Source organism: Eutrema salsugineum, unplaced genomic scaffold (genome assembly GCF_000478725.1).
Source record: "Eutrema salsugineum unplaced genomic scaffold, Eutsalg1_0 scaffold_7, whole genome shotgun sequence".
In the NCBI taxonomy this organism is placed as follows: Eukaryota; Viridiplantae; Streptophyta; class Magnoliopsida; order Brassicales; family Brassicaceae; genus Eutrema; species Eutrema salsugineum.
In genome coordinates, this window is record NW_006256486.1 from 9,987,273 (window position 1) to 10,013,663 (window position 26,391).

At 34.3% G+C, this 26,391-nt stretch overlaps 3 protein-coding genes across 3 annotated transcripts in view; all 3 read right to left on the reverse strand.

The window, feature by feature from the left end:
- The window catches only part of LOC18010966 (disease resistance protein TAO1), a 29,337-nt gene extending 23,398 nt beyond the window's left edge, over nt 1–5,939 (reverse strand). Inside the window, 2 exon segments of the mRNA XM_024150803.1 lie at nt 5,265–5,906; nt 5,908–5,939. Of these exon segments, the coding sequence (XP_024006571.1) occupies nt 5,265–5,906; nt 5,908–5,939 (674 nt within the window).
- A 1,050-nt stretch (nt 5,940–6,989) lies between these two features.
- LOC112083079 lies at nt 6,990–8,905 on the reverse strand. Its single transcript, XM_024150804.1, has 3 exons — nt 8,662–8,905; nt 7,455–7,687; nt 6,990–7,352 (listed from the first exon to the last, which is right to left on the reverse strand). Exons 1-3 carry the CDS (start codon nt 8,903–8,905, stop codon nt 6,990–6,992), a joined length of 840 nt encoding a protein of 279 aa, XP_024006572.1.
- Nucleotides 8,906–8,935: 30 nt separating this feature from the next.
- On the reverse strand, nt 8,936–10,261 carry LOC112083080. Its single transcript, XM_024150805.1, has one exon. The coding sequence runs from the start codon at nt 10,259–10,261 to the stop codon at nt 8,936–8,938; it is 1,326 nt and encodes a 441-aa protein (XP_024006573.1).
- Between the last annotated feature and the right edge of the window lie 16,130 nt (nt 10,262–26,391).

Sequence of the window (26,391 nt, forward strand, 5' to 3'; positions counted from 1 at the left end):
ATTTAGTAGATGATTTACCTTACTATTTCAGATATTCAACATAAAAAGTAATTTAAAAATTTAAGACGAAGAAAAACAAAAAATGAAAGTAACTTATTGAAATAAAGATTCAGCATGCAATTTTAAAACTAATATTAAGAAAGACATAAATCTAATAGACCGGGAATAAGCCTATGGCATAGCAAGCTTCTCTGAAGGTGTCGTATACAACACCATTAACTGTTCGGATATCTTCATAACTGCGACCTCTAATGATATTCAACAGACAACCCAAATAAAAATTTTTCCCATCATAAATTGAATACTGTTGAAGAATAGTTAGATTTCCTGAACCCTTCACCCGTGGCCTCCACTCATGCAATGTGGCATTCCAGACAAATTGATGAGATAATTCAGTGTAGAGCATGAATTTGGCAGTTGGGTATATCTTGTTACACTCCATCCAAGCAATAAATTTTGTATTTTTTATTAGTTTGTCCACCTTGTTTCGCTTGAGAGAATTTGTTCTTGGTATATGAAATTGAATAATTTCTAAACAATCATAAGAACTTGTTAAAACAGTTAAAAGGAAACAAATAATGTATGATAAGAAGTTATAAATGTTAAGTCTCTATAGTTCTATACCAAGGATTCTTCATAGAATAAAGTTGGACGCAGAAGGATTACCTATCCTGTTCATAGCAGTAGAAATAAAGAATATTGAGAATTTTTTTTCATTGGTAACAAATGAAGTTGCAGTTCACAAAAGTATGATGTGAATATATAGATGGATTAAATAGGGTATACACGAATATACAAATAAGTTAAAGATTGCAATATGCATCTCGTTATAGAAAGTAACAACAATATATCAATATCCTTCATATTATATTTTTAAAAATCCAGAATATATGGTTAGATAATTCAATTTATAAATAATTGCTTCATAAGAATATTAGTTCGAAATTATCGGAGCACAATATTATGTTACCATAAATTGCGGTTTAAATCAAACTGTAAAGAGGAAAATCTAAAATTTTAAACATTTTTGTATGAGACAAGTTATGTGAATTAGACGAAGAAGACTTGTGTAAATATTATGTCTATTTATCAAAAGCGAAAGTGAAAAAGTCAAACAGGTTGGTTGAAACAATATTCCCAAGAAAACATAGAAATGAGGTGACATTGAATATTTTATAACTACCCTATCCTATATAAAATATGAGGTAGCTTCTATTATAAAAATACTTATTAAATTTACTCTGCAACCCTAAACGCCTGATAAGAGATTAGACAAAAATGGAGAATCACCAAGAAAAACGTTATGATGAAAACGGATTACTAAAAATTAATCCACCACCATTGAACATGAGATTTGGTGTGGAAGAAACACCATCACCTCCTCCAATTTCTGAATCAGAGATAGAGCAAAATAATATGTGGGAAGAGATGATTGACTTTCTGAGCAAATCAACTGCGAAAGTCATCGAGGTTCCTTCTGAGGTAATTTAAACTTTAAATTATTCCGTTTTATTGATGATTTCTGTATTATTGGATGTTCATATCAATATGTAATATCTGCAGCTTGATGAAAAAAAATCGACTGATGATCCAAAGGAACGTTGCAAGAACGGAAAACACGATCTCCATCTAGATATGGAGATAGGTTTGAAATGTATAGAATGCGGCTTCGTTAAGACAGAAATCTGCTACTTAGATACATCTCCGTGGGTAAGCTATTAATATCCCATTAATACATTGATTTGTTTAACCAATATGTTTGAAGTTAACTACATAATATGTTTTTGAATATTGTAGGCATATAAGAATAAACGTGGAAGGAGAAACTTCGAATTTTAGCTAATATTATCTCTGTTTTTTTGTACCTTAATTATCTTCAATAAAATAAAAATAATTATTCTCCCAATTCACTTTCTCATATATGTGTATTGATTCGTAAGATTATAAGCTCAACTGCTACATTGATTATAATCCACAAACATTAAAGCATAGGCAACTGAATATAATATTTGACAATCAAGTCCAAAGGTAATGAGAAAAGCTTAACAGTAGTTGTCAGCACAGAAATGCAAACGTCAATCAGAATTAATTTAAAATTACTCTTACACATAAGTTGTTAATAGATCAATTGTGAGCATTGGACCAAAAAAAAAAAAACTTTCTGAATTTCACTTGATTGATCTAACTTTTTTTTTATTTCAATTTTTCTCTATACTTTTGACATTCTCTTATCTTCTTGAATATTATATTTTTTATGTGTTGTAGTGATACGATCCTCCCAAGGATTTGCACTTGCTCGTTTGGTAGAGGTTGATAAACTCGGCCAGATCGGTTTGATCGGAGAAGTGCTAAGGGGTGAGGGATTGCCTCGAAGGTCCTTAGGCCCAACTCGCGAGAAACAGAACTGATCAAGGGATGAAAACACCAAGTGTTGATCTCGCGGGTCAAGGATGAACAGGCGTGAGACTTGATCTCGAAAATCCTGTTGCCCCTAAACTATTTTGAACGAAATCGAAAACAAGATATAAGGAAGGCTGCGTCGAATCCTATGGATTGAATCCGATAAACCAGATAGAAACTTTCAAGGCTAGCCACCTAAGAAAGGAAAACTCAGAAAGAACAAGAAAAAATCTCGATTTTATTGATAAAAAGGTGAATGATCAATTACAAAGAAGTTTGGCCTTTATATAGAGGCGCATAGAAGTGCAAAAGACAAAAAAAAATTAAATGAAAAACAATGAATGCGTTGAATGACCACTCGGCTCCTTTGGATATCCTTTCGGCTTCTTTTGCGCGAGTGACCATTGATCTCCCATAACGGCTAATTAACAAACTCGGATAAGGAAGATGTGGCCCCTTAACCTCATTAAAATCCCATCCGGTAAACCCAGTGGGACAAACCCGGATGCAAGGAAAAAGAGTGTCAAGGAGCTACACCGTCCGAGTAGGTCAAAAGCGTTACGGCTCGGTCGTTAAGTGTAGCGTCCGTGGACTTGGCCTTCAGCTCGGTACATAACCTCCAAATGACCATGGACAGCTTCTTAGCTCGGGACCGTGTAATTGGACCAGTGAGCTCGGCTAAATCCATGCTTGGGTCGTCCACTTCGTTGGTCTTCCTGTCCGGAACCTCCACCTCGCTTAGCTCGGCCACTTGGTCGTGATTTCCGGTGTGGACTTGTTTCCGGCCCGACCCTCAGTTTGCACCTCGTCCATGCTCGTATCATGTAGTTTTATAGTTATTTTTATTCTAAATTTATACTTTAATATTTTTTATTTAACATAGTAAAATATAGATTAAATAATTTATATCTATTTATGTTGTTTAATGAATTACTTGTTAAAAAAAATTGACCAATAAGGGGACGCTGATGTGTCGACGCTTCGTAGAATATTAAATCTACTTATTAGACCGGATTCTACATTATTGTAGAATAGTTATTCTACATATGATCTTCATTCTACATTACTATAGAATAGGTATTCTACCAAATTCTGTGAAAATCTAGAAAAATTGGTTAACATCCAGACTGAATATTTTTGAAAATTTTTTAATTTTTTTTCCACATTTATTATCTATTTTGTTTTACGTTTTTTGTTTTTTTTTTGCTGTCATCGCTATCTTCTTTTTCTTTTCCATTGATCAAACAGTTTTTTTTCTAAATTTATCTATCTTTTGTTTCAAACATGCTACATATCTATGTCACTTTTGGTTTATAAAAATCAGGGACAGATAAGAAGTGGATTTTTGTGACTGAAAAAAACGAGTTAGTTTAGTTACTGATGAATTAAAAAAACAGTGAAGAACGTTGTTGCGGTTGAAGGAAGTTTGTACATAAATTACACAATGTTGAGAGAATAGATGGAAAAAGCTCTCGTTGAGATATTAGGAGAAGAAATGAGACAATAACAGACATTTATTTTTGGAATAAATATAATTAAATTTTAAACATATATTAATAATTAATTATATGAACATTTAAGGGTAAATTTGGGTTAATATTAATATAAATATTAAAGGGACGAATATTTTTTATAAAACATTAAGAAGACAAATTTGGTTTGAATTTGCATTATAAAAGTAATTATTCCTTGTTTTTTTCCTTCATTTTATTGATTGAATTTTTTCATTAGTTCAAAGATTAAGATTAAATCACATGAAAAATAAAATAAGAAGACAGTCACTATAATTTAATAAAATTAAATTTCATTTATTCTAAATTTATACTTTAATATTATTAATTTAACATAGTTAAATGTAAATTAGATAGTAAATATATGTATATCAGTGTTGTTTGATAGATTTTCTTTAGTTTTATTGTTCTTATTTGTTATTCTTCAGTTGTTTTTTTAACATATTATTTTCAGTTTTTGGCTCATAATTTATTTTTAACCATTTTACATTTTTTATGATTTTAATAACTATTTGCATATTTTCCGAGTTTCTTCATTTAAATCTTTACATAAAAATAATTTTGAACTTTATCAATTTATCATTTTCATATTTATTATTACATATATGTCATTGAATTCATCTTTCCAATCAGTACCTCTAATAATTTGTATATTTATTTGTTGTTATATTTTTTTTCTTTTCTATCATTTTTTTATTTTAATAATCTTTTGCATAGTTTTGAATTTCTTCATTTAAATCTTCACATAAAAATAATTTTGAACTTTTTCGATTTATAATTTTCATAATTATTATTACATATATATCATTGAATCCATCTTTACAATCAGTACCTTTAAATTTGTATATTTATTTGTTGTTATATTTTTTTTCTTTTCTATCATTTTTCTCTATACTTTTGACATTCTCTTACTTTCTTGATTATTATATTTTTTTTGTCAAGATTATTATATTTTTTATGTGTTGTAATTTTATAGTTATTATTATTCTAAATTTTATAATTTATTTTTCATTTAACATGTAAAATTTAATGAAATAATTTATATCTATTTATGCTGTTTAATGAATTACTTATTAAAAAAATTAATCAATAAAGGGGCACTGATGGATCGATGCTAGAAAGCCCCAATTCTCTCTGTATATATTAGATAACTATCCAGATCCTTATGATTATTTGATACAATTATTCTCTCTGATTTCTTTTTATGATTCTCTCATTTATTATATGATTCTGTAGCTCTCCTATATATAGCTTTGTAATTCTCATCATATGAAATAACACAACACAATATATTTAATAATATAGCTTGATGTGTTGAAAGATTAAGAGCAAGTAGAAGTCAAAAGGACAAACCAGTTTCTTAAGTCGTAACCAGCTATTGTGGCCACTTCCGCAACAGCTTGTCTCCATCTCCCGATCTCTTCCTTTGTTTTACTAGCACAGGTTTTCTCAAAGACAGCTCCAAATTCTCCGCTAAGCTTTTTTACATGGGATGGATCAACTTCATAGAAAATGGCAAACACTATTTGACCCAACTCCTTCTTGCAATTCATAATTTCCACCAATTCGTCAAGACACCACTTTGAAGAAGCATAGTTCCTTGAGAGCAGTACGATTGCAATCTTAGATCTTCTAATTGCCCGTATTAGTTCAGGACCAATGGATTCTCCTCTCTTGATCTCATTATCAATGAATGGAGTGATTCCCTTTCTCCAAAATTCCTTTTGAAAGTGACTGAGAAAGTTTCTGCGTACATCTTCACCGCGGAAGCTTGAAAAGACATCATATGTGCATTTGCAAGACAAAGACGATGGAGGAGACCAAGAAGATGGGTGAGATGAAGAAGATAAAGAAGATGGAGGAGATGAAGAAGATAAAGAAGGTGGAGGTGATGAAGAAGACGAATCCAAATCTTTGTTTCCTTGAAAATATCTGAATTTTCTATAAACCATGAAAAATGGTATACCCATAAGCATGAAGAAGCCTATTGCAGCAACAGAAACCGTGAAGAAAAAAAGAAGAATCCATTAGCATAAAATTGATCGAGGATCAAGATCACATAGAATTTTGTAGTTCTTAGAAAGCTATGCGGACGATGAAATGACAAAGAGGCTTTTTATCTATTGAACTTCTAATCTTCACTTGATTAACGGAGAGAGAATGCTAAGTAGCAAAGAGAAGAAGCTAGTGTTTTGCTTTGAAAAATAATGGGATACAAAAACGAGAATTATAAAGTAACGAAATTTTAAGAGAATATATACATACAAAAATAACCAAGAGGGCATAAACTAAGCATCTAGATTAAGACAATGCATAAGTCTTTTGGATGCTTCAAGACTCCACATGCATCGACACAAAGACAATTGCTCCGAAAATAAATCTCACTTAGAAGAATCTCAAGTTGGAGATTGTCTGGTTCGGAACTTTTGGCATGTACGAAAGCAAGGGCACAAAAAAACAAAAGCGATTTTGGATTGATACCTTAGTGTCGATGAAATCGACCCACAACCTAACGTCCTGACCATTTAAGTAAATTTTAGAAGCTAGGTTACGTAGCAAGTTATATATATATATATATTTTTTAACTTACTTTTATTTCCTTGTCACCCCTTTTAATGGGATATCATTTGGAGCTACATCAAAAGAACCAAGACCATGACGCCAAGGAAAAGGAAACACAGAGCAACAACGATTACCAGCTAATAGCGAATAAAAGTAAGAATTTCGAAAATATATAAATCGAGTGATGAGCAGAGCAGACCAGAGAGGGAAACCGATAGAAAAACGCGGACACTAAGGAGCGGGATGATTCAAAAAGTGAATGTACCTGAACCAGGTCGAGAGGTAGGAGAGATTGGACGCTGATGAAGAATGAGCAGAAGACAAAATCAGCGAAGCATCAAGACCGGCGAGCCTTGTACGCAAGGTAGATTGAATCTCTCGAATAATCTGAGCTGTAGGCTTGGAAACAGCCCGATGTAGACGAGAATTCCTTTCTTTCCAGATGTCATAGAGAGAAACTTGAAGAATCAGCTTACAAATAATGTTAAGTTTCCGCAGAGGAGAAGGATTAAGAACCTAAGAGACAATGGCGTCAAAGCCTTGAGGCGGCTGAAGGATAGGATGACCAAAGAAAAAACTCCATATAGTCTGAGCAAACGAACAACTGAAGAAGAGATGATCACGACTCTCGGTCTCCACCTGGCAAAGAAGACAAACGGCAGGAACATTCATCCCCCAGCTACGGAGACGATTACGAGTGGGCAGACGATCCCGCATTGCCACCCAGTGAATAAAAGAGTGCTTCGGAATACGTTGTGAAAACCAAACAGATTTCCACCAAGTTACCTCTTGAGTTGGAGGATTCAAAGCAGCCCATGTTTTAGAAGAGGAAAAAATACCATGATTACCATCAGGCGAATGCTTCCAAAGAAACAAGTCCTCCGAGCCAGCAACAATATTAGGGGGAGGGAGAACATCTCTAAGTAAAACTGCAATAGGGTTGTGACCGCGCGAAAGCAACCAACCATCATTAGAAACCGCATCGGAGACTACAGCCAAACGATGAATACCAGTAATCCTTGGGCCATTCGCACCAGTAAGCTCAATGAGAGGACCAAGGTCTGACCAGTTGTCAGTCCAGAATCTAGCAATCCTTCCCGAACCAATGGTACAGCAGAGAAAGGGCCTTGCGAGTGAACGAAGCTTGAGAAGCCTCCTCCATATCCAGCTACCTCCCGAATCATCATGAAGAGCCCAAAAGTCTCTATCACCAATAAGCATACGCCGCACCCAAGAAACCCATAACGATCCACCCTTAGTGAAAAGAAGTCAAATGAGCTTTAAACTGAAGACTTTGTTCCAAGCCTCAAGCCTTCTCAGTCCAAGCCCACCCGCTTCAAACGGAGTACAAACTGACTCCCACGCCACCTTGGCTCCACGAGCAGAATTGGGCACGCCTGTCCAAAGGAAGCTATTACAAAGTCTTTCAATTTCAGCCAGACAGCCCTTCGGTAACGGGAAGACTGCTGTCCAGAAATTGACAATCCCAGCAAGAACCGATTTAATGAGCTGAAGCCTGCCAGCAAAAGACAGATGACGAACCAACCAGGAAGAAATACGCCTCTCTACTCTCTCGACTAACGGTTGATAGTCCGAGTTTTTCATTTTCGAAGGCAAAAGAGGAAGGCCGAGATAGCGGACTGGTAAAGCACCAGCAACAACTCCATAACTATCAGCCAACTGAGCAGTCAAATCCACATTATTCCCGTCAAGGAATAAAAAAGACTTACCCAAATTAATGGACAGACCCGAAGCCAGATAAAATCCTCGCAGAACCTCCATAATGCCCGACAGAGACCGTTCAGAGCCATCAAAAAAGAGGAGCACATCGTCAGCGAAGCTCAGATGCGTCACCAATGGGACGACAGCCTGAGGATGAGGCGTGAAGCGATTAGAAACGGCTGCAATGTCAAGATCTTTAGACAAGATATCCATGGCAAAGTCGAACAAGGTGGATGAAATGGGATCATCCTGACGAAGACCCTTCTTCCCAGCAAAAAATCCGACAAGCTCACCATTGAACATGATAGAAAACGTAGGAGTGGAAATACATTCTTTAATCCATCCTATAAAAACCGCAGGGAGCTCAACCGCCTTTAGAATATTCAGTACAAACCCCATTCGAGACTATCATAAGCTTTTGTTAGATCGACTTGAATACATCCTCGAGAAGTAGAACCAGGCTTATGGAAATCGGCAACTAACTCAGAAGCTAACAACACATTCTCACAAAGGAGACGCCTTTTGATAAAACCAACCTGATTCCCTTGAATCACATCAGCCACAAAAAGCTTAAGCTTGGCAGACAGGATACGAGATATGACTTTGTAAACCGTTGTGCAGCAAGAGATCGGCCTAAATTCCTCTAGACGCTCAGCACCAACACGCTTAGGAATCAGAGCAATTGCAGTAGTGTTGACTTGTTTCAGCATCCGAGAAGTCTGGAAGAAACTTTGGACCGCTCACACCAAATCATCACCCACAATGTCCCAAGAGGAGGTAAAGAACTCAGCCGTGAAGCCATCCGGGCCCGGGGCTTTATTCTTTGGAAGAGAGAAAACCGCTGCCTTAATACCCTCAGCCAAAGGAACAGTAATAAGAGAAGTAGCCAATCCCGTAGAACACCTAAACGGATGGATACTCTTGATATGATTGACGGAATACGGACGGATAGTCTGGTTAGAACAACCCAGAAGACTAAAATAATACTCCTCAACAAGAGCTTTCATTTGCGAGACCTCCGTAATTCTTGTATTGTTACCAACCCGAAGATGATGAATGGTATTCCATTGAAGGTTGGCCTTAACAGATTTGTGGAAGAATCTTGTATTGCGATCGCCTTCATCCAGCCAATGGATGCAAGATTTCTGCCTAAAGAAAGACTCCTCAGCAGCTGCCCAGAAGTTCCAAGAGTTACGAGCAACAGTTTCATCCTCAAAAGCTTCCGGGGAAGGATCATTCAACACACGAAATTGAACACTTTCCAGTCTAGCAAAAGCCTCCTTAACCCGCTGTTGAATGTTACTGAAATGAAGTCTGTTCAAATCCTGACAGCATTGCTTAGCATCTCGCAGCTTCCTATACAAGACCACCAAGGGAGAACCAGAGTACGAAGAACCACACCAAGCCTCCTCAAGAAGCGATTTGAACTCAGGATGTGTGGTAAGAAAGGTAAAAAATCTGAAAGGTGTTTTCCGCCAGACAATCTGAGATGAAAGATTAACCAAGCAAGGGGACTGATCCGATGGTCCAGGAGCATCGAAGACAGCAGAAGATTGGGGATAACTGTCCAGCCAAGCCTCATTACCCAATACACGATCCAGCTTCCTAGTGATGTGATTGGTTGGCTGAAGATTCGTCCAAGTAAAAAGACAGCCACGGCTAGCAATATCAAAGAGCCGACTCGATGAAAGACACTCCTGAAGGTCGTCCAGACCCTGATGAGAGACTAAATAAGGGAACAAGGAATACCTCTCATCCAAAGATAACACCTGGTTAAAATCGCCCATTAACGCCCAGGGAGAGCAAGAGAGAAGAGGCAAAGCCGACAGCTGCACAATAGAGTTCCAAAGGGGGCGACGCTCCTCCTCTGTATTACGAGCATAAACAAACCCGATAGTAAAAGCCTGACCCGTGGCAAGATTCATCACACCACACAAAACTAACTGATCTGATTTAGAGTAGACGACAAGCGATAGAGCAGGATTCCAAGCTATAACAATCCTCCCATTAACCGCCTCATCCGAATAATTAGTGTCAAAATTCCAACCTGGTAAAACTCTGCTCATCACCGAACTAATATTATGCTCGCGTACCCGTGTTTCCAAAAAACCGCCGACTAAAGGTCGATTAGCGGTTATCCACCGAGAAACAGCTAACTGTTTATTACGGCCATTAAGGCCCCTTACATTCCAACAATCGTAAAAACGACTAAGCAGCCACAGAAGAAGCCTGTCGTGGAGACGACTGACTTCCTGACGCAAAAGACTGAGTGATACCTGCCAACGGAACATTAGAGTGAACCAAGGGAGAAAAGACTTGAGATTCCTGAAGTAAAAACTGTCTCAACAGGCGCCTACATTTTTTCCTCGAGGGGTCCACACTACGCAAACGTTCCTGGGAAATACGTATTCCTTCCTCCTCAAGATGACACTGGGAGGAAGAAATGGAGCCAGCCTCGGGAGAACCACACTTCTCCACAGAAGGGCCAGGAACATGAACAGACCTTTGAACAACTACAGCCAGATTGCCCATCGAAGAGACAGACGAACAAGAGGCAAGAGAGGTATTCTTTGGTGATCGAGGACCAGCGCAAGGAGGCACAAGGGGATGCACAACTGGGTGAAAGACAACAGCAGAGGAAGGCACCAGGGATTTGCCTTTTTTGCCCACCCGAATCCACTCAGAGCAAGGACTCGAAGGAGAACTATCAACCACAGGAGAGTGCAGAGGAAGACTAGAAGACCGAACCAAAGGGGGAGCCTGTTTAACAGCAGGAACTTTCGAGAGAGAGATACCCTGAAGAGCCAAACTAGCAGGGGCGACAACTACCTTAGCGCCCTTAAAGGGAGCTTTCAAGGGAACCCCTGAAGAGATCTTTCCTTTGAATTGTGCTTACGCCACTACTTTCGTCAACAAATGTTATTAAAATCGTTTTAAACTGATATATATTTGGGTTATGCTTACGCCACTACTTACATATCATTACATAAAATCGTTTTAAAAACAAAAAAATTTATAAATACATCTCTATACTATTATTATTTTTTTTTGTCACCCATCTCTATATTATTATTTAAGAAGTTATTTTAAACAATTGATTTTATTTTGTAATTATCACATGATTGTCATTACAAATAACAAAGAATAATTAAAAAGAAATGGATATAATTTTCTTTCAAAACTATTGAAAGAATATGGAAAGCTTTTGTCCTTCATTAAATAAGATATTAATATTTAATTTTTAATTATTACAGTATTATATATTTAAATTAATAATCAATACATATTTTCAAAAAAAAATCTATTTGAGATTTTGCAATATTATTAATTCTAATTTTTATAAATTTAATTGAATAAAAGTTAAACAGGTTGAATTAAAGTTTATATTTTAGTCTATAGAAAGATGGTTTAAGGTGTAGATTGGTTCATCCACTATCACCGGTAAGCGCTGCATTTGCGGTCAATAGTGGTTAGTAGCGTTTCATAAAAATCATAAAAATCGCTGCAAATTGTTTTGTATCGTTTATACCGCTAAAATCCAAAAGCTGCTTCCCACCAGCGTTTGCGATTGCGGGCAGAAGCGGTTGGGTTAAAAACAAATATCACGCTAGAAAAAAATTGGAAAATCATGTTAAACAATTATAAACTCTAGCCCTACTAATCTTCTCCTATATATATAAACCTTAACCTATCACTTTTTCTATCAAGTTTTAGTCTCTAGATTTTTGAGTGCACTAAAAAAAAACATATTCTGAAAAATATTAATGAGCAATTTGGAGTTGATTCGAGTTGGAACCATGCAAAAAATCGATTAGATCAATTGAAGAAATTTGACGTCATGCATAAGACAAATTGCTCAGAAGATTTACGTATTGGAGCAAATTTTTTTCAGTTTACCACATTATTAGACACAATTTTGGGCGATGTTCCCAACAATTGAAATAAAATATGTTATTACAAAATTTATTAGTTTTTAAAATAATTATTTAGTATTTATTTATAATTTTTTATTATTAATTATTTTGAGTTAGTGATTTTGATATTAAGTATAATAATATAGTTTTTATGTTTTTTTATAATTATAAATGATGTTTATTTTGGTAATTTAATGTTTATCCGCTAAAACATTTGTTCATTCGCCAGTCAAAAATATCCCGTAAACGGACCCGCCTAAAAAAATTAACCAATCGAGCAAACTGCTTAATAACTTTCAAAACCGCAATCGTACGTTTTCACAAACTTCCGCACTCGCAATCGTAACCGCTGCGTTTAAACCAGTCAGATCCTAAATAAACAGATTAGTCCAGTTTGACAACTCCATTTCTAATAATTAGTTAGACATATAATAAAAAATTTAAAAATGTCAAAATAAATTTTAAGAAAATTGTCCCGTCCTAGTATATAACATTGATGTAGCTTAATACAAATCTTATTAGTATGAAAAGATTACATCTACAAATAAATTCGTATAGTTTTTTTTGTCTAACATGTTAAAAACACTAATATAGCTATTTATAATTTAAAATAAAAAAGAAAATTTATAGTTAATTAGACTAAGATCCCTGTGATACAGGCGATAGAAAATAAAATATTTAGAATATTAAAATAATTCTTGCATGAGTAAGACCTATATAATTATATTATAGATTAAGATCCGTGTTCAAATATTCAGAAACTTTATTTTGTAAAGCGCAATTCAAAAGTGATACCCACATTACCCTGCCCATAAGACAGATAAACAATCTCCTTTAATGATTGTGCGGGTCAAATTATATATAATTAGGAATTAGTCCATGTTATATAGTTAGTGTGCACTACAAGAAAGCTATCTTTTAAATCGGAAAAAATCGATGAAACTTCAGGGCTTTTATTCGTCGTAAAAACGAACGTCGTAAATCCCAAATCGTCATAAAATCGATGTAACTGTTGCGATGATTTAAAATCGTCGTAAATTCAACGGTATAAAATCATCGTAAAATCGACGTAAATATTTACATTGTCGTAACAATGAATATAATTTCAACACTAAATTGACGTAAACTCATTTTTAATTTATAACAATTTTACAATAATTATCCAAAAAATTAAAATCAAAATAATAAATATATTTTTTTAATTTCAACGTAAATTCATCGTAAATTTTCGATGGTAAATCGTCGTAAATAATTTTAATGTAAATTCTTTGTAAATATTATAATCAGTCTTAATTATCATCATCATAGCTGCTAATGACAATTTAGACTGTCCTTTTCTACATACATCGTAGAGAGGCTGTTTTGCAGCATTTAACATATCATAAAAATATTTCGCATCTACATTGGGTTCCTCAACAATATCAAAACGCGTTTCATGAAATGCATCAGTAACCATATCATGCATCCTATCATGATCATGACTCTCAAATTGATGCTCACTATTCTGATAATTATTGGGATAATTATAAATATAGGACAAATAATTTACTTATTTAGTAATTTTGTCCCCTTAATATTTTTACAAATAATTTAACATCTTCTACCCTTTTAAATCGAATTTAGACGTAATAATAAAAAATTTATGATACAAAATTTAAATATTTTAAATTAAAATAGATAAAAAGTTAAAAAAAGGAAAAAAAACATTTACCTCTTTGTAGAATCTGCCTCCTACCATCATCTTCTTTGACGGGAGAAAAAAAAGTCAATGTCGGTCTTCTTTTCTGCGGTGTAGTCTCCGCCGGAAATTCTTCTCTATTTCACTCCGGTAAGTCTAAATTAACTGTCGTCCTCCTTGTCTGCTTACTCCTTCTTTGATATTTCATTTCCATCGGTTGAATTGTTGGGGTTTGTTTAATCCCAAATCGATTTGTGTTTTTTAGGTGTAACTAGAGTGATTTTTGGGCTTAGCTAACGTCATCGCTGCTGTATCAACTGATAATCTGAAGGTAATGTATTGATTTCCAGTGTTTTACTGATCATAAGTTCAAATTGTAAATTTTGAAATTTTGATTGCTCTTGGGTGGATTTGAGATCAAAATGATGTTGCAGCAGCATAATAAGGAGTTTCGTATTTAGTGGGAACCTTTTTTCGAAAAAGATCTTCGAAGAGGTATGACTTTATTCCTTTTAAAGTTCAATAACTAAAATTATAATTTGTAATATTCAATTATCTTACGTTGTTCAATTTTATTTGTAGGTTGCTCCGAGGAAGAAGGACCGCATCTTAGAGATGAGGTCTATTAGAGACTGTCCCATCACCTCGTCTTCGGGAAGCCGGGCATACGAGGATTCGGCTCATCTGCGACAGGAGCTAGAGGTTGCCCATGCTGAGATCACCAGCTTGCGGGATGAGCAGGTCGTCCAAAAGCAGGAGATTGGCGAGATGAATGCCCTCTTCGACGTCATAGCGGCGAGCACTCCGCAGTTGGCCGTCGCACTCCAAGAGAAGCAACGCCGATCACAGACTCTAGGAGGGACGATGACTCCTGCCGATACATCCTTTGATCCGCAGACCGGTGCAGCGGATCAGACCTCGGCTCCCGTACTTCATACGAGAAACGACGGCGGCATAGTGGTTGGACATGGCGGGGAGCCTCCTCGGAACGTCGATCTCAACTTTGAGGATATTATTTTGTAGATTGTATTTTTTTTTTTTACATATTGTATTTGAATTTAATTTTTATTAATAAATTTCTTTTCTAATTATTTTTTTTAAATTTATTTATTTAATATTAATTAATTAATTATATATCGAGTTTTAAATAATATTTATTTTAAAGTCGATTTTAGGATGGATAACTTAGGACGAATTAATGTTGATCATGTTTATGCTGATTTTACGTCGATAACTTACGATGATTTTACGTTGATATTAAATTAAAATAATTGTTTTTCACGAAACAAATATGTCGTAATATCGTTGTAAAATCAATGTAAATTTACATCGACTTTAGGTCGAATTTGAGTGGATAAGTATTTCGTCGTAATAACATTGTAAATTTTTAAATCGTAATCGCAATTACGACGATTTGATAACGACGATTTGATTACGACGATTTTACGATGATTTTGACGCGTCAGAATATTTCTGTCAATTTTACGACGATTTGTGTTTTACGACGCTAGGTTTACGATGAAATGGAATTCGTCGCTAATTTGATGCAAAGCCTCCATTGTGACGATTTTACATTGATTTCTGCCGACGTAAAACCACTATTTTCTTGTAGTGTTCGTTATTGCTTGTTAGAGAGCAGATCTGAATGTTGGAATCTAGGATCTTTTTATCAATTATTGAAATGAAAGTATTAGTTTGAATCGTAAAATTTGATTTCATACTGAGGAGCTAGTTAGCATAACCCTGTGAAGTAAAAAAGAGCAATGTTTGGTGGCATAACTTCCAGCGAAATATGTTTTAAAGTTTGGAGCTTCATGTTGTAGCAACAGTTAGTGTATTTCGGTTTTTGCTCTAGTCTGTAAGGCAAGTTATTTCCTGTCTCATTCTCTCTTCTTCTTGCTCAAGGCCAAGGCAAGAGCATGAATCGATATCTTTTCATCCGTTACTGTTTTATTTTCAGTCTATGGTGGTGTTGCTGAAGGAAAACCTGTGACTGTGAGACAGCACCCTTCCTTGCTGTGGAATTGGTCTTGGAAGGCTCTTGTAAGTTGCTTTCGTTTTTTACTTCCTTCAAACACAAGCTCGAAATTTTCTGAAAAAATCCTCTCTTTTCACATGACTGCTACACTATCTACGCTTGTTTTTTAGAAATGTCCTAGCAACACCATTCAAACCAAGATATCGCTTGTTTGGTATCTCATAGAGTTTGTTTTTGATTTTCTTAAAGGTTCATCGTTGGATTTTTTGTTGCTGTTGATGATATTTTGTTTTTGCTAATTTTCATGCTAATTTTTTGCTGTTGATATCTTTTTTCTAGCTAATTTTTTCTTCCATCCGGACTTGAATCTGTGGCTTATTATCAGTCTCAAGTATTGAACCATCGAGAATGCAGAATTTATGATCATGGCATCTTAGATATTTATGGGTTTGATGTTAAGAAAAACGCTGAAGTTCTCGGCTGGCCTGTGATTTCCTTCTCTTTGCTCCAAAAAAGTATTTGATGTTCGTTGTTTTATGTTTTGTCTCCATTTCCTAATGATTCATTGTCCTCCATCTTTTTCAACTACTGTGTATTTCCTCAACTAATGACTCATCATATAACTTGTAGAATGAATTTATTTTAATTACTTGTATCTCTGGTAACGATTTTATAGTGTATGACGTTGAGTTTTGCTTGTTATTAGATATTTTGTAGTTATGGTCAGTGGCTCTATCCTTTGAATGTAATATGTTTCTTTTCTCATATTTTACCATATGTTCATGATTGATTGTATCATCTGGAAAAAATTGTGTTATGCTAAATGTGTATCCTTAAAGTTGAATGAGTTGTTTTTCTTATTTGCAGGAATGTATATGGAGTTGCCTAAACGATTTTTTACGCCAGGAAGTGAACCGGAAGTTGAAAAAATTAACAACCGCTGCACATTGTCGATCCTTAGCCTTGTTGAGAAGCACCTGAATACAGAGTATGAGACAGTATTGAAAGATCCCCATTTAACGATTTTCTTCTCCTTTTGCATAACATTTCCTTAATTAATAGTACATTAACTTATTTACTTTGTTAATTATAATTTGACATGTACTATTATCGAATTAAATATTGAAACGTGTCACAATCATGTTGAGTTATAATTCATTCATTGTATTACAAGTGAACCTTGTTAAGCCTTATATAACAAGATAAGATACAACAACCACACAACTCAGGTAACAAATAAAAAAAAAAAAAAATCCTAATATCTCTGACCATGAATATCTTATCTTTGCCTGTCTCTTCAGATTAAATCCCAAATATTTGGCAAAGATGCAATGCACCTGTAAATTTATGAAATCTCATATATCCGAAGATCCAAAATTCAAATCTGAATATCTTTTTTGGCTCAAGTCCAGTCTGCTTCACTTCTCCAGAGGTGGCTCCACGTTGGTGTGCTTCCACCCTTTGGGTGTTTCTAGGCTATTCCTAAACAACGATGTCTTAGAGAGGTTGTGCCATATCCTTGGTTACTGTTCCGGCCTTCTCCTACTCTTGATTGATGGATGTTTCCGCGTCACCAACCCCCTCACGAAAAGGTCTCGATTCCTGAATCACTCTGAGTGGAGAAGACCAAAATGCATTGGGTTCACGGTTGATCAAATCGATCAAACCACTCAGGAATTCAAAATCATACGCATAATCGCACACCACACTTCAAATCGAAACAAAAATGATAGCACGAAAATCATGAATTAAGATAGATTTATTGTTAGAATGTCTGAATCTCACAATAAATATATCATTAAAATTGTTAAAATAAAAGATTTATTTAGAAACATGTATAATTATCTAGAAAAATGATACAATTATATGGATATTTACCTATTTGGAAAAAAGCATGTTCAGAAACAAATTTCAAAATTGCTCATTTTAAATAGTATATATCTTTATATTAAAAAGGAAATTTCGTAATTCACGTTAACAAACAGTTATTCTTCTAAATTTATATATTAACAAATTTTTAATAAATTTTTATAGTTTATTTTATTTTATGGTTTCTACTTTTCTGTTACTTTATTATTTCTATTTAGCATAGTCCCTCTGCACAGATCTCACAACAAGGTGGCTCGCAATGGTAGCGGCGTGGACTCCTGGAGGCAGAACGATGGCGGGCAGCAGACTCTAGAATATGGCAGCTCGAGATCAATTCACGAAAGCTCCTCCTCCAACGTATGGCATCAGCTCGGGTCTCACGGTGAATGGACAAAGAAACAAGGTGGCTGGTGGCAGTGTCAATGGTGGGGGCAGCATGTTCCAAGCAGCGGTTCAACGTTAACAGTTCATCCTGGGTATCGACCAACTCACACTATTCCTTGTAAGAGAAAAGAGACTGTTCTCCTCTTCGGGCTTAGTATTTGAGATATTTATGTGTAAAGAAAGATTTTTGATCAATATTTGATGAAGATCTATTTTCATTGATACATGGTTTTATATATTAAGTTACATGGGCTTTCAACTCAAAATTAATTGGCAATAAATATATTGATCTATTTCTTTTATATATTAGTCAGGATCCTTATAACTTATGATGTGGAATAATATTCCTTAATAAGCCCCTTCAAGATGATGGTTCTTTGGCCAGCAATCTCGGTATGTTTAGGCAATGATCGATGGGATCAACTTTGGATCAGGTTGATAATGGATTGGTTGGCCAATATAGATCGGGCTCTGATACTATATTAAGTTACATGAACTTCCAAATCAAAATCAATTAACTATGAATGGATTAACACATGTCTCTTATATATTAGTGAGGATCCCTTCCAATTCTGATGTGGGATAATATTTCTTAATATTATACATAACATAAAAAGATTAAATATCTAGTGGGGTTATTGAATCTTGCATTTTAATGGATTTAGAAACCTTCTCAATTTGGAAATTCTTAATCAATCTATTGATTTTAAAATAAGACAAGTGAATTTGAATATTAAATAAATGAATTTCAAAAATGTGGATTACTGTAAATCAACCAAATGGATTTACAATAATTTTAGTCTTATAATAAAATTAAAATTTTAAAAAAGTATTCATCTCTCCATCTTGAACTTGCTGAATATATAATTATTAAGTGTGTGGTACGCGCCTTGCACCGACATAGAAATTTCATTATATAACCACATTAGTTAGATTATTAAATTTATTACTAATAATAAACCAAACAAAAATATAGAAACAGTGTAAGACATATGATCAACAACAAAAAACATAAAAAATAACAATATATATATATATATTTATAGAAAAAAACTAATTATTGTATCAAAACCAAAAAGATAATTAAAATAAGATAAAAGACCGATTTAAAAAAATATATATTTTTAAACACTTCTTTATATACAATGTTCATTGTCTTCTACTGTGACTACTTTTTTGAATTTATAATTACAAATCTTGAGTTTTTTCTTCAATGTTACCCTTAATTATTCGTTCTCCCTAGCCATAACTTTTTATCTGTTTTACGAGAATTATTTATTCTTCTTATTGGTTCTTATTATAGTGTAGGTAAACAATATTTTTGGTAGTTTTGATACCATGTTAAGTTTCATCTCTGCAGTAATCATTATTTGTATAAATTAAGTTTATGTATTATTTTATTTATCCATTCTTTAGCCTCAAATTTGTCCTTGCTTTGGCGTAATTGACTCTCTTTACCGGTTCTTATCTTTCTCGTAAACATGGACATGAAACCATTTTATCCGAATGTATGTAATTAAACAATCTTTTTACTAGCTTTGATTCATCTATGAATTTGTCATTATACATATACTTTAAGTTTAAAGATAATTTTCCTTTTCGTTCTCCTGAACTTTCTCTCTGTTTCACAGAAATTGTCTCTTCTTGTTGATACTTATCTTTTATATAAGCGCGGACACGAAACTTGATATCAGAGCATAGGTAACAATCTCTTTGGTAATTTTGATACCATGTTAAACTTCATCTCTAAAATAGTAATTATTGTAACTATATATACACTAAATATATAGATTATTTTAATTTCTCATTTTTCCTAGCCGTAAATCCCCCATTCTTTTGTCAGAATTTTTTCTTAATCTTTTCGATTTTTATTTGTCACGTAAGTGTAGACAAAAAAATATTATATTGGAGCGTAGGCAAACAATCTCTTTGTTAACTTTGATACCCACTACAAAAAAGATGTGTTTACATCACTTATCTTTTATATTTGCATTAGTTATATCTGATGTAAAATGTTTTGCATCACTAAAATAAATGATTCTGAAAGTGGTGATGCAAATATTTTACATAAGTTTTAGCCAAATGTTGCATCAATTCTTATGATCAATGTTAATGTGTATCAGTTCTAAAAATAACATTAAATGTTACATCAGTTATTATAAATGATTTTATTATGAGTATTTGCATCCTTTAACGCAGATTAATCTCGTATTTGCAAAACTAACAAAGAGAAAATTTGGTTACTGTTTATTTTTTTAAAATCCCATCATGCCCTTTTCTCCTTCTCTTTCCTTTCTCTCCTTCCATATCATTGTTCTCTTTCTCTCTCCCTTATCTCTCTTCATCCTTCTTTCGTTTCTTTTGCTTGTTTCTCTCAGAACTTTTTCTTCTCAATCAAATTCAATCTCTTATTGTTTTCTAAAGAGATCTAATTTATTAAAAGAAACAGTCAATTAATCTTCAACCCAATTTATTAACACAGTTCCAGAATAAAATTAGTTTTTCGAAAAGCTTGAAAAAAGCTTTGGAAACTGCATTGAGAATGGTCAGAGATTTCCACAACGAAGAACAAGACGACATGGAGAAACGACATCCACAGAGACAAGAGAGGCAGATTCCGATGAATCTCTCCTCCAGGTGACAGTCGATGTTGGTTGAGAGACGACGTAGCTGCAAAGCTCGAGTTACTGTAGCAGCCGCAGTGGTTTATTACCACGGTTCAGATTTAGTTGACTGATCAATAATATTATTAGAGAAGTAACAATTAGAATCACTTATAATACTTTATATTAACATGTTAATGGTTTATTTGACTGAGTAGTAAAATTGTTAGAGATACAACTATATTGTTATCTTATCTTGTATGCGAAAATGCAAAGTCTATTGTCTGGTTCATCTCATAACTATACCTAGATACACTAACACATGCATAGATCTCATTTTTTTATTTTTATATCTTTCTCTCCCTTGTCTCTCTCTTTCTCCCATCTTTCCCTCATCCGAAGACAAGCATTTCTCTTTGAAAATCTGGTTACGGAAATAAGTTTTTTTGTTTCTGTGAAACTGAATTAGTCTTTCAATTCATTGTTAAACCGCTAACATATTCAAATAATGTGTTATATTTATCTATATCGCTCTAAGCAAAATGTACCACCTTCCAACAATCTATATAACTCAGTATTGTTATCAGTCTAACATGTATTTTACCAGGTACAACAAAACAATTATAGGTAAACTTATATGTAACACGCTAAACAAATCAATAACACCTTTAACAATCCATACGACTCATTATTGTTATCAAACTAACATATTCTTTATCGTGAAAATAATAATGTTAGACGTTAACCTACTTGTTCATATATAATACAATAATTGTTAATCACTAACTTATTTGAATCTGATGCAGTTTTTTTAAATTTAACATAGAGAGTGCTAACATGTTTAATAGTTGATAACAAATAATTTCTCAGTAGTATCAATTGTTGCACAACTCGAACAGAGATTAGAAGAGAGAGAATAATATATATATCAGATGTTCGATGCAACTTGCATAAGTGGGGTCTTCTATTCTCAAGAAATGACAGATATAAAGAAGGATATATTGGTCATTTGTAATAACCATACAAATAGTAAATTATCAGTTATGTCACATCAACGTTAGATCTGCAAATTCAGCTGTCTTTATATATATTCAATTAATTGACTCTTTTATTATTTGTTTCACTTCTAATAACCAATGTTAATAATTTTATCATTTGTAAATAATTGATACTAAAATTTAATTATCATATGTGTTTTAATTAATTATAATATTAATTTTAAATATCTTTTTCATTTTATTTTAATTTTTAATATGTTAAATTGCTATATTTAATAATTAAAATAGTGTCGAAGTAGTGTATTTTGATTTAACTATATATTAAATTAATTTAGAATGATAAGTTTGTTTTATAGTAGAGAAATCTTCTCCTCTCATGTTCCTTTTACCGATGTGGGACAAACATATTTTGAACAAATTAAAATTATTTATATCAATTATTTAATAAAATTTGATAGCATCGATTGTTAACTGATACAATTTTCCATCGTTTTATTTAATTGCTATTAAAATTTTGGTTTGTATCAATTTTCTTTAAATGATGTAATATAGAAAAGATTAGTATCAATTTTTAGTGATGTAAACTTTCCATCATTTTTAAATGATGCTAACAAAAATAATAAATACATTGATTTTTTAATTGATGTAAATATATATTTTTCTATCACTTTTATTAAAGTGATGTAAAATAAAATTTGTTATCATAACTGATGTTAAACAATATTATTTGTAATAAATGATTCAAAATAAAATCATTTAATTTTATAATACAAAATTAAATGATGCAAAATACACTTTTTTATGAGTGACCATATTTAGTTTCCAATCTTAATTAGTCATTATTTTTATATATTATTTTTATGGATGAATTTATTTTCGTTCTTTGTAATCCAATTTCTCTTTCCATAGAAAAACGATCAAACTAATAATAAAAAAATCGCTAACTGTACAATAAACGAGCCAATAGGCTTTAGAGTAAAACAGGCTCTAATAACCTAATTACAACAAAATTTTCCACATCACTTTTAGGTACACATAAAATTAATGAACAACCAATTAAATTTAACAAAAATACCACATAAGACAAAAAATAAACACACAATATATCAGCTCAAAAATACACATAAAATCGTTGTGAGAGCGACATATAAGATTTTTTGCCTTTATGAATAATAATACAGATTTTTGAACATCGATTTTAATCATAGAACTAATCATAGATTTCTAAATCCAGTAAAATAAAATAAAACTAATATATACAAACCAGTAACACCCTCCTAATTTCCCAAACTATCGTGATTTATCACTTTTTACGTCCAATATACCGCACATAATTATGCTAATTTAACTGAGTTAATGTCTAAACTTATGGGATACGATTTGATATAAAACGTATCTCCAATACGTAGATTCTTGTCTTTCTCTTTTCCTATAAGCTCGAGCTAGGTTATTAAATTTAGCGATTCCAACTTTCATTGTTTCTTTTTGTATTAAATGTAAAATTTATTCAAGATCAAAAATCGTTTTTACAACACTTGTGTGTCTTTGATTGAACTTTCAATAAAATCTTAAACTTTAGATAAGTGAAACTTCTTCAACTTCGTATTGTGAACTAGGTTTTGTCAAGAAACCTTAGATGTTGTAAATAGGTTATTCTTATTGTTAAAGTTGTGAAGGCAGTGCCTTATATACAAGTTTGTAATTACAACAATTCTACAATATATCGATGTGAGATTTCTACAATATACCAAAGGCTTATATCATCCCAATACCCCCCCCCTTCAAGGTGGCGTGTGGAGGTTATGAATACCCAGCTTGTCAAGAATCGCCTCAAACTCCTTACGTCTCAAAGCTTTAGTCATGATATCGGCAAGCTGAGAAGTAGTGAAGACATGTTTCGTGGATATCGTACCTCAAAGAATCTCGTCACGGATGAAATGACAGTCCAGTTCAACATGCTTAGTTCGTGCATGATAAACAGGATTTTTTGCTAGATTAATGGCAGACAAACTATCAGAATGGATGACAGTCGGTTTGGAGCACGTAATACCCAACGCCGGCAGCAATTCCCGAAGCTAAAGAACTTCACAAACAGTATCAGTCATGGCGCGATACTCTGCTTCTATCGAAGAACAAGAGACCACATCGTGTTTATGTGATTTCCAGGACAAAGGAGTACCACCAAGTTGAATGAACCAATCTGTTAAAGATCATCGCGTAATTGGACACGCACTCCAGTCTGAATAATACCAAGCACTGAGCGTCAATTCTGCAGATGCACGAAGAAGTATTCCCTGACCCGGACTACTTTTCAAATAGCAAACTACCCGTAGAGCTACATTCTAGTGCGACGGTTTTGGATCATGCATGAATTGGGAGAGAATGTGTATAGAATAGGACAGCTCAGGTCGTATGACACCAAGATAAATCAACTTTCCAACCAGACGAGAATATCGAAACGGCTCAGACATAGACTCTTCCTCAACCAACGCAAGTCTGTGATTCTGTTCCAACGGAAATGAAACTGGTTTGGCACCCAACAAGCCACTGCAATGATATCAAGGGCATATTTTCGCTGCCACTCGGACTACACGCAACTTCGATACCAAAGAAGTAACGAAGCAAAACCAAATCTTTCATATGAAAGCAGACGCTCAAATACTCCTTAAATGACGTGATTATAGTAAGTGTGTTACCCGTAATAATCAGGTCATCGACATAAACAAGAACATGGAGCTGGATATTCTCATTCGCTAATGTGAACAAAGAATGATCAGATCCATTTTGTTCGAACCCATAGCCCTTAAAAGCAGTGGCAAGTTTGGTATTTCAACACCTAGGAGCCTGTTTCAAACCATACAAAGTTTTGTGAAGACGATAAACTTTGTTCTTTTCCATTGTGCGGAACCCCGAAAAAAACTGCATGTAGACTTCCTCATCTAGATCCCCATGCAAAAACGCGTTATGAACATCCATTTGATGAACCTCCCAAATATTAGATGCAGCTTGTTGTAGAAATGTCCAAATAGTAACCATTTTAGCAACAGCTGCAGAAGTTTTGTTATAATCAACACATTCTTGATTATTTATGAGAACAACTAAACGAGCTTTGTGGCGCTCAGATGTTCCATCAGAGTTGAATTTCAGCTTAAATCACACTTGCAACCAAGAGCCTTTTTCACTGGTGGTAAATCTTCAACAGTCCATGTACCAAGATCTTTGAGAGAGACCATTTCATTTTCGACATCAAATCACCAGCGTTTGTCTTCGATTGCCTCTTTGTAGCTTTTGGGTTCCACAGCAGAGGTAATAGCGAACATATAGGCCTGATAACCTGCCAAAAAATGAGCACTCGACAAGTAGTTGTCAGTCGGGTATGGAGTAGCAGACGGATATGGCTCATGCAAAAGTGTGTTGACAAAATCTGCGAGTTTGTGGGTCTGGTTTTCTGTCGGTGACCTCTACCAAGAAGTTCGGGTTCAGATATACTGAGTGACTCAATTGGAATATTTGTAACTTACATCGCATGAGCATTTGCCAGTGGAGAAGTTTTAATGTGTGGAGTAATCACAACATCAGAGGTGCATTATCATCACTAACCAACTGAGCTTCTGAAGTATCAGGATTCGGCTGAGCAGGGATTTCTGAGATTGCAGCAGCAGTCGAACTATCTACTGGAGGAGATGCATCAAGAGAGAATGTCTCCAGAGATGTTGTGATTTCAGTGATCCTATCAGATGATACAAATATCTCACCATCATCGTCAAACATTGTAGGGTGTGGATCTGTAATATCGATTGGTGGTGAAAGAGTGGACGATGGAGAAACAAAGAATGAAAACTCTGTTTCACAAAATATTACATCTCTAGAAACGGAGACGACTCCAGTGTCGAGATTGTAAACTTGCCAACCCTTCTTTCCAAAAGGATATCCAAGAAACACAGATTTATTTGTCCGACTCGCAAATTTATCGCCGCCATGCTTTTCGTTGTGTACATAACATAAACGCCCAAATACTCTGATGTGATTCATTGGTGGTGGTTTGTTATATAAAAGTTCAAACAGCATCTTTCCGTTGTGGAGCGATGAAGGTGTACGGTTTATCAAGTAACCAGCTGATAGAGCACAATAACTCCAAAACGAGACAGGAAGATGTGCTTGAAATCGAAGAGCACGAGCAACACTCAACAATTGCCTGTGTTTTTGTTCCCTCTGCCGTTTTGCTATGGAGTTCCCACACAGGAAGTCTCGAGTATAATCCCTTTCTCAGAAAAATAATCACGTAAACAAATGAACTCCGAGCCATTGTCGCTGCGAAGTGTTTTGACTTGGCTATTGAATTGGCGTTCAACAAGAGGGATGAAATTCTTGAAGTGTTGTGGTGCACCTTGTTTAGATGGCAAGAGGTAAATCCAAACAGCTCGAGTATAGTCATCAAGGATCGTAAGAAAGTACTTAGACCCACAAATCGAAGTTGTCCGATATGGACCCCATAAGTCACAATGAATCAGCTCAAAACTCATACTCGTTTTATTATTACTCAAAGGAAATGAATCTCTAGTTTGCTTGGCACGGAGACATACTTCACATGCCTTGAAATAAAAAAAACCACTACTTAAATCAGATAAATGCAACATCTCTAAAGCTTTGGAAGAAGGATGTCTTAAGTGACTATGCCACAGCTCCAACGACAGTGAGTCTAAACGCTGAATCGCCGCAGCCAAATCGACTCCTCTAAAAAAATATAATCTATTCACTTGCTCACCCGCTCC